Source organism: Camelina sativa, chromosome 11 (assembly GCF_000633955.1).
Source record: "Camelina sativa cultivar DH55 chromosome 11, Cs, whole genome shotgun sequence".
NCBI classification, from domain to species: domain Eukaryota; kingdom Viridiplantae; phylum Streptophyta; class Magnoliopsida; order Brassicales; family Brassicaceae; genus Camelina; species Camelina sativa.
Window position 1 is genome coordinate 30,940,099 of NC_025695.1, and position 11,968 is coordinate 30,952,066.

The following is an 11,968-nucleotide window of genomic DNA, read 5'->3' on the forward strand; positions in this document are numbered from 1 at the left end:
ACTTGGCATTCTATTCTAGCGAACGAAAATAAAAGTTTAGTCAAATAATTAGAATTCCCAAAGGAAAATATATATTCGTGTACGAATGTGTATTTATTATAAACCATGATTTTTTAATAAGGCTAAGGACCCTTGGTATCTTTATTCATATTTCAATGCTTTTATTTTCCTCGGCTCTCATTCCTATTGTAGAAAAAGTGTTTATTCTTTTCTTTTTTATTTTTGTCAAAAACAAAACCGTTCCTAGGTACATATACCCCCATTATCACATGTGCATTCTCACAAATGTACAAAAATCATAAATATATATAGGCACAAATCTTTTTGTTAAAAATATTTACATCCTGTATATAAGTATCTCAACTAAGATATCAATATAAATTAAATTACCAGTAAGTTTAGCTAGCCTGAAGGAATAACCTATTGATGTCATTTTAAATTTTGAAATTAACTTTTACAATTTGGCTAAAACTCATAAATCATAAATTTAAAAGTATGATATTTTCTCTTAATTTGTGAGAAATGAAAAATGTTAACACCATTGGAGAAAGAATATATATCAATTATCAAAAAGTTAGACCATCTCCAATGGTTTTTTCTATTTTTTTCCTCTATAATAGATGTGAGTTTTACTCCAACCCACCTCTATTCTCACCTCTAAAATAAAGATCCTCTATTTATAGAGGAACTCTTTGTAGGAAAAATATAGTTGCTCTATAAATAGAAGAAAAAATAGCAATCTCAGAATAGAGGTGCGTTGCAATAAAATTCATCCCTATTATATAAAATCTTTATTAGAGGAAAAAATAAAGGGCTATGGTCTTAGTAAACCGGAGCAGAACAAAAACGAGAATGGGGCCACCGAAAGACGGACGAGTAATAAAGTGTCGCGACACACATGAAAAACCCACCACGTGAAGTTCTCTTATTGGTCTGTCTTCTTCAAAATCCTAATAGTAATAGTAAATCAAAGTCAAAACACAACAAAGACATAACGCGTGCCAGTGTGTCCGACCGAGTCGAAGAGATTGTGTGTGTGTTTTTTTTTTGTTTTTTTCACATTTTAGAGAGCGTCAGTCAAAGTCGCTCGCTAGCTAGTAGCTAGATTCGGTTTCTTCACGTGGAAACATGCTATTGGTTCACATAGCTTCTATAATGTTTATATGTTGTTGTGTTCAGGTTAAATAATCTAAGTTTCTCCCCATGCACAAAAATATTAAAGACGGTTAATCAAAATGAAGAGAATATAGCATGGAAATCTAGTGAGTCTTTGCAAGTAAACTTCCAACTTTATGGTGCAAACTTCCAACTTTATGGCTATTTAGCAAAATCCAATTCAAAATGAAAACAGTAAACTTATGATTGGTTTTGAGGACTAGAATAAAGAGATGGACATATACTCTACGATGAGAAAATAAAGCTTTTTTTTCTTATTAGAAAGAAGAAAAAAAAATTATACTCTGGCCCCTTAAATATTCTGTCAAATGTCATTTTATTTTCTTTAATTTATTTGCTTGGCCCATATCTGGATTCCTGAAATGAACACACCATAATTTTCATGCCCATTTTTGTCCTTCCATTAACACTAGTCACCAAACACCAAACGTACCTTGCTTCCTTTTATATGCGTGTGTCTCTACTCTCTATATATCACTCTCACCTTCACCCCTAAATGCTAAGAGAGCGGACATCACACCATTGTCATTGATCTCATCAAGTAGAAATCTCCAACAAACCAGATTGCGTTTGCCCTTCTTCTTCTTCTTCGTCTTTCTCATTAGAATCTTCTATTTCCTGTCATAAAAAAAGAAAGAAAGAAAAAATGATGATTTCCACCGCAAAAGCTCAATGTTTGCCACTCAAATTCTGCCTCATGTCTCAAGATTTTTGATTCCACACACTACTCCGTTCCGTGTTTTACGCCTTTTCTTCACCATTGTTTTGCTTCTTGAATTGAAACCATATTGGTTTTGCAGTGTTAATGGCGCACTAAGTCTGCCTAAAGCCGTTAACCTTTCCTTACCAAATTTATTATTTTCTCACCCCAAAAAAAAAAAAAAAGATAACAAAATGGGTCAGAGGAGCAAGTTGCCATAAAGGTCCCAACAGAAGAAGAAAAGAGAAGTTTCCCCGTGTCAAATTGTCACAAGCTTCATCACTATTTATAACTACCTTACCAAGAAGAGAAGCCTAAAAAGCCATAACAGTTTCTTTTTTTCCAAAGAGATCATCGAAAAAGATGTCGATCTCTCGTACTCGAAATTTCTTCGAAAGATTCTGCGTGGAGGAGTACAATATTGACACCATCAAACAGAGTAGTTTCCTCTCAGCTGATCTCTTACCATCTCTCGGAGCCAGAATTAACCAATCTACAAAGCTCCGTAAACACATAATCTCACCTTTTAATCCACGTTATAGGTAATTCACTCATTTCTAGACTCTTTTTAAAAGTATTTAACTACTCTGTTTTAATATGCTCTGTTTTTTAATCCTCTGTTTTGTTGAAACAGAGCTTGGGAGATGTGGCTAGTCTTTCTAGTTATTTACTCAGCCTGGATTTGCCCATTTCAGTTTGCTTTCATCACCTACAAAAAAGACGCGATCTTCATCATCGACAACATTGTTAATGGCTTCTTCGCCATTGATATTATTCTCACCTTCTTCGTCGCTTATCTCGATAGCCACTCCTATCTCCTAGTTGACAATCCTAAGAAAATAGCAATAAGGTGAGGACCAAATGTTAATTTTGAAACCCCTCAAGTGAATCAGAACCTCAAAATATGTTTTGAAAAATTGTAACATTTTTAGGTACCTTTCGACATGGTTTGCTTTCGATGTGTGTTCCACCGCACCATTTCAGCCACTGAGCCTTTTGTTTAACTACAACGGAAGCGAACTAGGATTCAGAATTCTCAGCATGCTCAGGTTATGGCGTCTCCGACGAGTTAGCTCGCTATTTGCAAGGTTTGTTTAACACAATACTAACTACGAGACCATACTCTTCTTAGGGTTTAATCAAGAAAGTGCTTACTCCATCTAACTAACTCTTTTCTCTGCTTTAGGCTTGAGAAAGATATCCGTTTCAACTATTTCTGGATACGATGCACAAAACTTACTTCGGTTAGTTCCAAAACAGAGCAAAACTAATCTCATGCATTTATCATAAAGCAAAACAGAGTAGACCCTATTTGTCTTTAAAAATGGACACCATATTAAAAGCTAGTGACTTACACGTGCTTGTTATTCTCAGGTCACTTTGTTCGCTGTCCATTGTGCTGGATGTTTCAACTACCTGATTGCAGATAGATATCCTAATCCAAGAAAGACTTGGATTGGAGCTGTGTATCCTGATTTCAAATCAGCAAGTCTCTGGAATAGATACGTGACTGCTCTTTACTGGTCAATCACGACATTAACCAGCACTGGATACGGAGACTTGCATGCTGAGAATCCAAGGGAAATGCTTTTCGACATTTTCTTTATGCTGTTCAACCTCGATTTGACAGCTTACCTCATTGGAAATATGACCAACCTCGTCGTTCATTGGACTAGCCGAACCAGAACCTTTGTAAGTTTTGATCACTTTGCTATGTTCATTTCGAATAATAGATAGGGTAATAACGTGGCGTATACTCAAGTTTGTAAGTTTGTGTTTAATCAGAGGGATACAGTGAGAGCTGCTTCAGAGTTTGCTTCAAGAAACCAACTCCCACATGACATACAAGACCAAATGTTATCACACATTTGCCTGAAGTTCAAAACAGAGGGATTGAAACAACAAGAGACCTTAAACAATCTACCAAAAGCTATCCGCTCAAGTATTGCAAACTACCTCTTCTTCCCAATTGTTCAAAACATTTACCTCTTTCATGGAGTTTCACGTAACTTCCTCTTTCAACTGGTAAAATTTTATTAAACTCTCTTTACTTTTTGTAATATTCAATATCAAAGAGGTGATCAACTCCATGTTACCTTTCCATGTTCTAGGTTTCAGATATAGATGCTGAGTATTTCCCACCTAAAGAAGATATTATTCTACAAAACGAAGCGCCTACAGATCTTTACATTATGGTGTCAGGAGCAGTGGTGAGTTGATTATATCAGTTAATTCGTTAAAAATTGTAATTAAGCGCGGAGGAAGATTTGTAACATTGTGTTAATTGTGCAGGACTTCACGGTCTACGCAGATGGACATGATCAGGTCCAAGGGAAAGCAGTTATTGGAGATTCCTTTGGAGAGATTGGTGTTTTATGCTATAGACCACAACCATTCACGGTGAGAACGACCGAGCTATCTCAAATTCTACGGATAAGCAGAACATCGTTGATGAGTGCGATGCACGCTCATGCTGAAGACGGAAGGATTATAATGAACAATCTATTCATGGTATGTGAGTTTTAAAATAAAATATGCTTGTTGGAAATGTTTTATGTAGTTCAAAAAAATATTTGAACTGATGGTTTGGTTATATAAAAAACATGCAGAAACTTAGAGGACAACAGTCAATAGCAATAGATGATACGAATAGTGGTCAAGAAAACAGATATTCCAAAACAGTGGGATGGGAAGAGTGGAGAGATTCAAGAAAAGATGGTTACGGTTTAGATGTTACGAGTCCGACTTCCGACAAGGCTCTAATGGATGCAATTCACAAGGGAGATACTGAATTGGTTAAGAAGATACTTAAAGAACAAAAGTCAGAGAGTGTCAAAGTGGACAGATCAAATAGTGAAACCGCTGGAAGAAGTTACGCTAACGGTTCGCCGAAAAAAGATCTGTATTGCAGCTCAAGCAACCAAATCATCAAGCCAAGTAAAAGAGAAGATAAGAGAGTTACAATCCACACGATGTCACAGCGCAAGAATGGGAAGTTGATACTCTTACCATCATCCATAGAAGAGCTTCTAAGACTTGCGAGTGAAAAGTTTGGAGGCTGCAGCTTCACAAAGATCACTAATGCGGACAATGCCGAGATTGATGATTTAAATGTGATTTGGGATGGTGATCATTTGTACTTTTCACCAAATTGAGTTTGAAAACTCGACTTCATTTATAGAGCATGTATATGTGCAGGTGATGTATTATTACTCGGATTCATAGAAAAGTTAGATTATCAAACGCAGAGTCTACAAAACTAACATTGGTTAGTAACTTATGAAAATTCTATGCAGAGTCATCTGAATGTGATGAACCGATTATGATTGAACTAGCTCGACATGGTTATCAAGAAACCTAGATGGTTTCAAAGTCGTTTAAGAGGCATAAGCCTGAGTTTTCTTTGAGAATAAAGTTTGTCGGTATACTAGTATTTTTGAAGTACAAATTTGAAATAAATATTTATTTTAAAAGAAAAATTACAATCTATACCATTGCTTATATCTGTATCTAAACAATTAATTCTCTCTACCGTTCATATAACCTCATAACTTTTTTTTTTTTATATTAATTATAAAATTAGAAATATCAAATATCCATATAATGTTCACAATTAATAATATAGATAAAAAGAAGATTTTGTCATGATTTAAAACTACGATTCTTATACTTTTTTGTTTGATTTTTTTTTAATTATTTTGAAACATCATATAATATTAGTTATAAAAAATTATTCTTTTTACATGTATTGTAATCTGATTTTTTTTTGATGGACATCTATTAATCAGTTAATATAAAAAGTGTGTTCAAAGTCTCACGTCGACTAAATTTTTAGAGAATGATTCATAATCATATTATAAATGAGATCAGAATGAATCTAAATCTGAATGAGCAGAAATCTTCACTTAATGCGCATTCGAATTTAAAGTTTGTATATAGTTTAATTCAGTTTTTTTAATTGAATTGTTTAATTTTATCACATATAGATATAGTAAAGTTTAAACTTTTAAAAAGTTTATAATATTAGAATTGATATGTCTAACCTTGATAAAAATTGAAAATTATGAATATTTAAACATATTAAAAGTTTAAAATAACAATGACGGATTATAGTATAAGACGGTTGTATGATGGGATGAGTTTGAATCAATATTTTACTAAAAAAAAAAATAATAGTAATATGATTTTTCAATATGGGTTAAATCCTCTTTTTATTATTTTTAACAACATCATATATGTCTAAACAAACTGATTTAGTTTAGATTATGTTATATAAAACTTGTTTTGTGATATACCATAAATTAAAGAGAAATACCCTAGAATGGCACTAATTTGAGTTTTTGTTCCAAAACTAGCACACACGCTCCAATGTTCCAAAACTAGCATTTCTTAATATTGAGTAATTAATAGAGAGAAATATTATTATTTTAAAAATCAAAACCCGATCTCTCTTAGTTTCTTACATTTTTCTCCAGCGAAACTTGATGAAATTTCCGATCAGAGATCTTCATTTCTGATCTCAGATTTTCCCGTGAAGCTTCAATCAGGTACTAAATCCGATGGCTATCATCAATTTCTCTTTCTTCTTCTTCGATTTCAGAGTTTGAAATTGTTGGGTTATCTTTCTTCTTCTTCTATGGATAGCTTCAATCATCGATTTCAGAGTTTGAAATTGTTGAGTTCTCTGAAATTCAGGAAGAAATTGTGACTTATGGCTCTATATAGATGAAATTCAAAGATCTTTGGAATTTAGTTGGTAGATCTTTGAATTAGCTAATGAAATTTTCGTCTTCTTTGTTGTAGAGCGGGAATGGTTTGATTTCTTTCTCGATTGTTTTGATTTGGTCACTGGGTTTGAGTATGGTGATTTCTTCTCTGAAAAAGGTGGAAAAAGCTTGGAACTTGGGGATTTTGTGGAGGTTTTGGTTTTGGATGAGCTTGATTTGGACTGATCTGCTGATTTCTTGATCAAAGAAGTAACAAGTTTTGTGGAATTTGTGAGTTTTGTTCCTATGTGCCCTCATTTGGAGCAGATTAACAGAGAAATTTGTGACCATTTCTGAGCACTCACGTATGCCTTTTCCTCCCTAACTAATCTCAAAAATAGTAGAATTTATAATCCTTGAGATTTTCTCTAAACAAGAGATTAAACATCTATTTTGTAGGAATGGGTTTTAAAGGTTGGATAAGATTTAAGATTCTTATAGACAAAGAAATCAATTATTGATAAAATCTGTGTGTTGATGAAATCTATGGATGCCATGATCCTTTCCAAGATTCACGTTTCTGAAGTAATTATTGGAACACTAACTTAGTAACGTAGCTCCTTCGAACTTCTGAGTCAATGGTACATAATTATAGGTTCTGGCCATTTTTGTGCCTTAATTTCTTCTATCTAGTATTTGGTTTTTATGTACTTGCACTAAGAAAAACGTAAGTGCGTCCACTTTCAAGGAGCTGCATTGTATGTACCTATATTTGATTTTCTCATATGCTTGTCAGTACGTGTTGATATGTTGTCATTTGTTGTGTGAGTGCAGGTACTTTAATACACTCGGCAACAAGAAAATTGAACATTTTGATACTTTACAGTGGTGAATCCACACCTGAAGAAAAAGTTCAAATAGATGTTGGTTTCAGACCTTTATAAAAGTCAAGGTCATTATGGAATGCCTTTCTAAAATTCAAGAATACCTTCCGAAAAACTATGAAATCCTTCCTGATTTTTTTAAAAATGTGTTTTAAAATCTCTTTATATGTGTTTTGTCTTTTTATATCACATTCACATATTACTCCATTAATGATTTAATTTGGTGCACATATTGGTGTTTTACAATGAAGGTAGTAAATAGCAATATCTAGCATGATGTTTTATTTTATTTTTATGAAGGTCTTACTGAAATGCGAAATATGCTTCCTAAACTTTTTGTTGTGCATAAAAATAGTGTAATATAATTGGGTTATCAATAAAAGTTTAAACATATTGTAGTAATGATAGATGTTGTTGGTTTTCAAAGTTACAAGAACAGGAGAAGATACTCTACAAGCTATCAAGGAACCATATATGAATAATGACTTTATGAAAACAAATTTGAATTCATAAAACAAAGAAAAGTTCAACATAAAAACTCAGCATTACTAAACAAAATTGTAAAACATAGAAAGAAAATTCCATTAGTAAAGGGTAATGGTAACATTTTTGTGTTACCCTAGTGTTTACCAATATCCAGATTTTTTATGAAAGTCATCCTGAAATCTAAACTTGTTATGAATATCATCATGAATTCTAAGAATCCTTCCAGAATTGTGTGTAATCCTTCCTGAATTTCACCAATATCACTACTAAGTGACATCATACATTTTCTTGTTGCAACAGTTGCTGATCCTCCTAATGAAACTCCCGGTAAGAATCAAATCCCACAGATTCCCAGTTACCTTTGAACACAATCTAAGCACTCCCTTGACTGAACACAATCTCAACCACAATAGAGAAAAACAAATAAGAAGTCAAACCTTCTCTTCTTTCTTCTTCTTCTTCTCCCGCTCAAATTCCTCAACTATAAGGATCTTCTTCTCTGCTTTGGACTGCAAACTAAGAATACAAAAACATTCCATTCTTAGAAGAATTTCAAAATTCATTGATAATCAATGACGGTGTAAACAGTGAGAATATAAGCATACCATGATTCTGGAATCATGCAACAAACACAATAGCTGATTCGTAAACATCGGGACTAAGAAGCTGCACAGGATATAAAACGATAAGCAAGTCTAACCAGCTCAAATAAGTGAATTCAACAAATTGCAAGAGAGAGAGAGAGATAGAGAGAGAGAGAGAGAGAGCTAATGCCTCTTTCGATATCCAGCTGCTCAAACGCGGAGCCATCTCGATTCGATTGCGCCGAAGAAGAACTCATATATTTTGTGTCGCTCTTCGTGTCCAGTGATGGATTCATAGGTGGTGCTCAGATTGAGATCTGGGTACGGATGAATCGTGTCGGTAGAAGCACAAAAGAAACAACATAAATTCTATTTTATTAACAATTTTTTTTTTCAAAATTAAAGATATTGAAATTTGTGCTAGTTTTGGAACATTTGAAAACATGTGCTAACTGTGGAAGAAAAACTTAAAATTGTGCTATTTTTGTCAATTGCCCTAAATTAAATCCTAGTTGTTCGTATAAGTCAAACATCTATTTCTTATATGAGTTACAAAAATAAAACAGATTTGAATTAAGGGACTATTGTTTCCTATGACATTGTTTCTCATGAATTTGATAAGTGCTACATCGATATGAAATTCAATTGTGGTAGTATGCATATTAATTTTTAATTTACGTGTTACGTATATATTATTTAAGAAAAAAATATATAAATTAAAACGACAAAATATGGAAAGAAAGTAATACACATATTTTGTACAAAAAAATTTAGTCATTTAGTTGTGAATCTTTTATCAAAGCACTCAACATTAATTTTATATGAACTCATCATGCATAGTTCTCAATATTAAACGGGTCTTAACGAGAGTTAAATTGTATTTATAAGAATAATATTTTATCTTCTAATCTTTAAACTATCTATGTTTTTTCCCTTTTGTACTTTACAGAGTTAAGATTTCAGACACCTACTACTACTCATTTCTTAAGACACTAGCCCTTATTTTGAAGTACGAGCTATTTTATCAAAATGGTTTTGATACGAATTTGCAGTGCAAGAATTTCATATTACAATATTCCACTTTTAAATGTTATGGGATCCGAACAACTTATAAAGAATATAAAAACCGAAATCTTTTTGTGAAATAAGACATACTCACAAATATAATATTTTTATTACTTCGTATAATTCTACATTACCGTTTACCAAAACAAGTAAATAAATAAAATATTAAGCTTAAATAATTTACGATATACATAAATTTTAATTTATTAATTTTAAAGTCATATTTTAACTGCATATAAAAAGTATATAAAAAAATTTTAAATACTTATTTTCCAATATCACCTTTTAAATATCTAAACTTATTGAAAAAAACCCTTATCAATTTAGAATTTAGAATCGAAATTTTTTCTTAGTTTATACTGTATTTTTTTTCGTAGATTGTTCTGAACTTAACATTTGTTTTTGCTAATAAATGAGTTTATTCCACGAATTCCTTAACCTACTCAATTTTGTCAAAAATTCCAATTTTATCCTCATCTTCACGCGTTACCCTTTCCTCTAACACAGACCCAATTTCGTTATTTCGTCTCCAAAATTCCCAGCTCTATAAAAAGCCATCAAAAACCCACAAAACTCATCGAATCTCATCAAAAATGTCGTCTCAAGAAACCAAAACAGATCAAAGAGAAGGAGCAGAGATCTGCAATGGCGGATCAAACTGCAAACAAAAAGCCAACGAGATCTTATCGACCATGAATCTACCCAAAGGACTTCTCCCACTAGACGACATGACAGAGATCGGTCACAACAAATCAACCGGTTATGTCTGGATCAAGATCAAGAACAAGGTCCAGCATCGGTTCAAAGCCATCGGGAGAAACGTGTCCTACGACTCGGAAGTAACTGCGTTCGTTGAGAACCGTCGGATGCGTCAGCTTACGGGAATCAAGAGCAAAGAGCTTTTGATTTGGGTTACCATCTCTGAGATCTTTGTTAATGATCAAGATCCATCTAAAATCACTTTTGCTAATCCCACGGGACTGTCACGTACGTTCCCCGTCACTGCTTTTGAAGAAGAAGACCAGAAATGATTTTGTCAACGTTCATTATGATGCCTTTGCTTAGCTTAATCATCTAATCTTATGTATTGTTTTCTTTCCAACACATCTGTATTATTTCTTTAATATTCTCAATTAGAGCTTTTAACGAATAATAAAGACAAATGAAACTGTTAATTAATCAATTAAAGACCAGAAACTGCAGAATTTGCAGATCGACACTTCTAAATGGTCGAAACTTAAAATTATAGAGTAATTAATAACATGATTCATTTCTAATTTACTATTATATAGTTCTGACATTATTCATTTATAAAAGTTTATAAAATCAACCGGTTTGAAAGAAATACTTAAAAAGTGTTAGCAATTTAGGAATCACCATCTTTTTCTTTTGTTTGTAATAATTATTAATTTTCTTACAAAACTCTGTGGTAGNAATCCCACGGGACTGTCACGTACGTTCCCCGTCACTGCTTTTGAAGAAGAAGACCAGAAATGATTTTGTCAACGCTCATTATGATGTTTTGCTTAGCTTAATCATCTAATCTTATGTATTGTTTTCTTTCCAACACATCTGTATTATTTCTTCAATATTCTCAATTAGAGTTTTTAACAAATAATAAAGACAAATAAAACTGTTAATTAATCAATTAAAGACCAGAAACTGCAGAATTTGCAGATCGACACTTCTAAATGGTCGAAACTTATAATTGTAGAGTAATTAATAACATGATTCATTTCTAATTTAATATTTATAGTTTTGACATCATTCATTTCTAAAAGTTTATATATCAACCGGTTTGAAACAAATACTTAAAAAAGTGTAGCAATTTAGGAATCACCATTTTTTCTTACGGTCTGAATGGGTCAAACGCTGCGGTTGTGATTGCGGTTGCAGAAGATTGCGGAAGCGGGCGATTGCGATTTCAAGTGTTATTAAGCGTTTTGAACATCTGATTTAGCGGTTTAAAATTGGTGCGTTTGCGGGAGGTTTATGACTGGTTGACCAGCGGGTACAATAGTGGTTGGAACATAATAAATGTGATATCTAATATATAAATGTTTAAAAACACCAAAAATTTTATGAAACTTGATTTATAATTAAAATTTACTAAAATAATAATTATTCAAAAAAAAAAGTTTCATATTGAAATACTTATTCCTTTATGCATTTGGCTTTTCACCAAAAATTTAATCAAGTAATTTGATAAATGACAAAACATATGCTTTAGATCGTAGATCTTTTCTCTTTTCTCTTAGATCATGAGTCAGTAGTTGCATCGGTAGGAATGGTCAAGTGAGAGTTGAGAAAAGTCACTGGTGATTTGTTTTAATATTTTTCACAAATAATCTTATTTTCTTAAATTTC

The 11,968-nt window shown here is 32.6% G+C and overlaps 2 protein-coding genes and 1 long non-coding RNA gene across 3 annotated transcripts; all 3 read left to right on the forward strand.

Annotated features, from left to right (window-relative positions):
• LOC104724759 (potassium channel KAT1-like) lies at positions 1,641–5,139 on the forward strand. Its single transcript, XM_010443306.2, has 9 exons — positions 1,641–2,418; positions 2,511–2,726; positions 2,809–2,964; positions 3,063–3,120; positions 3,251–3,568; positions 3,662–3,901; positions 3,988–4,086; positions 4,169–4,387; positions 4,486–5,139. The coding sequence occupies exons 1-9, from the start codon at positions 2,240–2,242 to the stop codon at positions 5,029–5,031; spliced, it is 2,031 nt and encodes a 676-aa protein (XP_010441608.1). The 5' UTR covers positions 1,641–2,239; the 3' UTR covers positions 5,032–5,139.
• On the forward strand, positions 6,324–7,642 carry LOC104724760. The gene is made up of 3 exons (XR_757767.2): positions 6,324–6,423; positions 6,680–6,947; positions 7,417–7,642. It is a non-coding gene; the product is annotated as an uncharacterized LOC104724760 (long non-coding RNA).
• Positions 10,184–10,789, forward strand: LOC104724761. The gene has a single exon (XM_010443307.1). It carries the CDS (start codon positions 10,195–10,197, stop codon positions 10,630–10,632), a length of 438 nt encoding a protein of 145 aa, XP_010441609.1. The 5' UTR covers positions 10,184–10,194; the 3' UTR covers positions 10,633–10,789.

Excerpts from the sequence above, each read along its gene's own strand:
- LOC104724759 (XM_010443306.2), top strand. The coding sequence starts at position 2,240 with ATGTCGATCTCTCGTACTCGAAATTTCTTCGAAAGATTCTGCGTGGAG. Across the intron at positions 3,569-3,661 it reads CTAGCCGAACCAGAACCTTT|AGGGATACAGTGAGAGCTGC; the intron begins GTAAGTTTTGAT and ends GTGTTTAATCAG. Across the intron at positions 3,902-3,987 it reads GTAACTTCCTCTTTCAACTG|GTTTCAGATATAGATGCTGA; the intron begins GTAAAATTTTAT and ends TCCATGTTCTAG.
- LOC104724761 (XM_010443307.1), top strand. The coding sequence starts at position 10,195 with ATGTCGTCTCAAGAAACCAAAACAGATCAAAGAGAAGGAGCAGAGATC.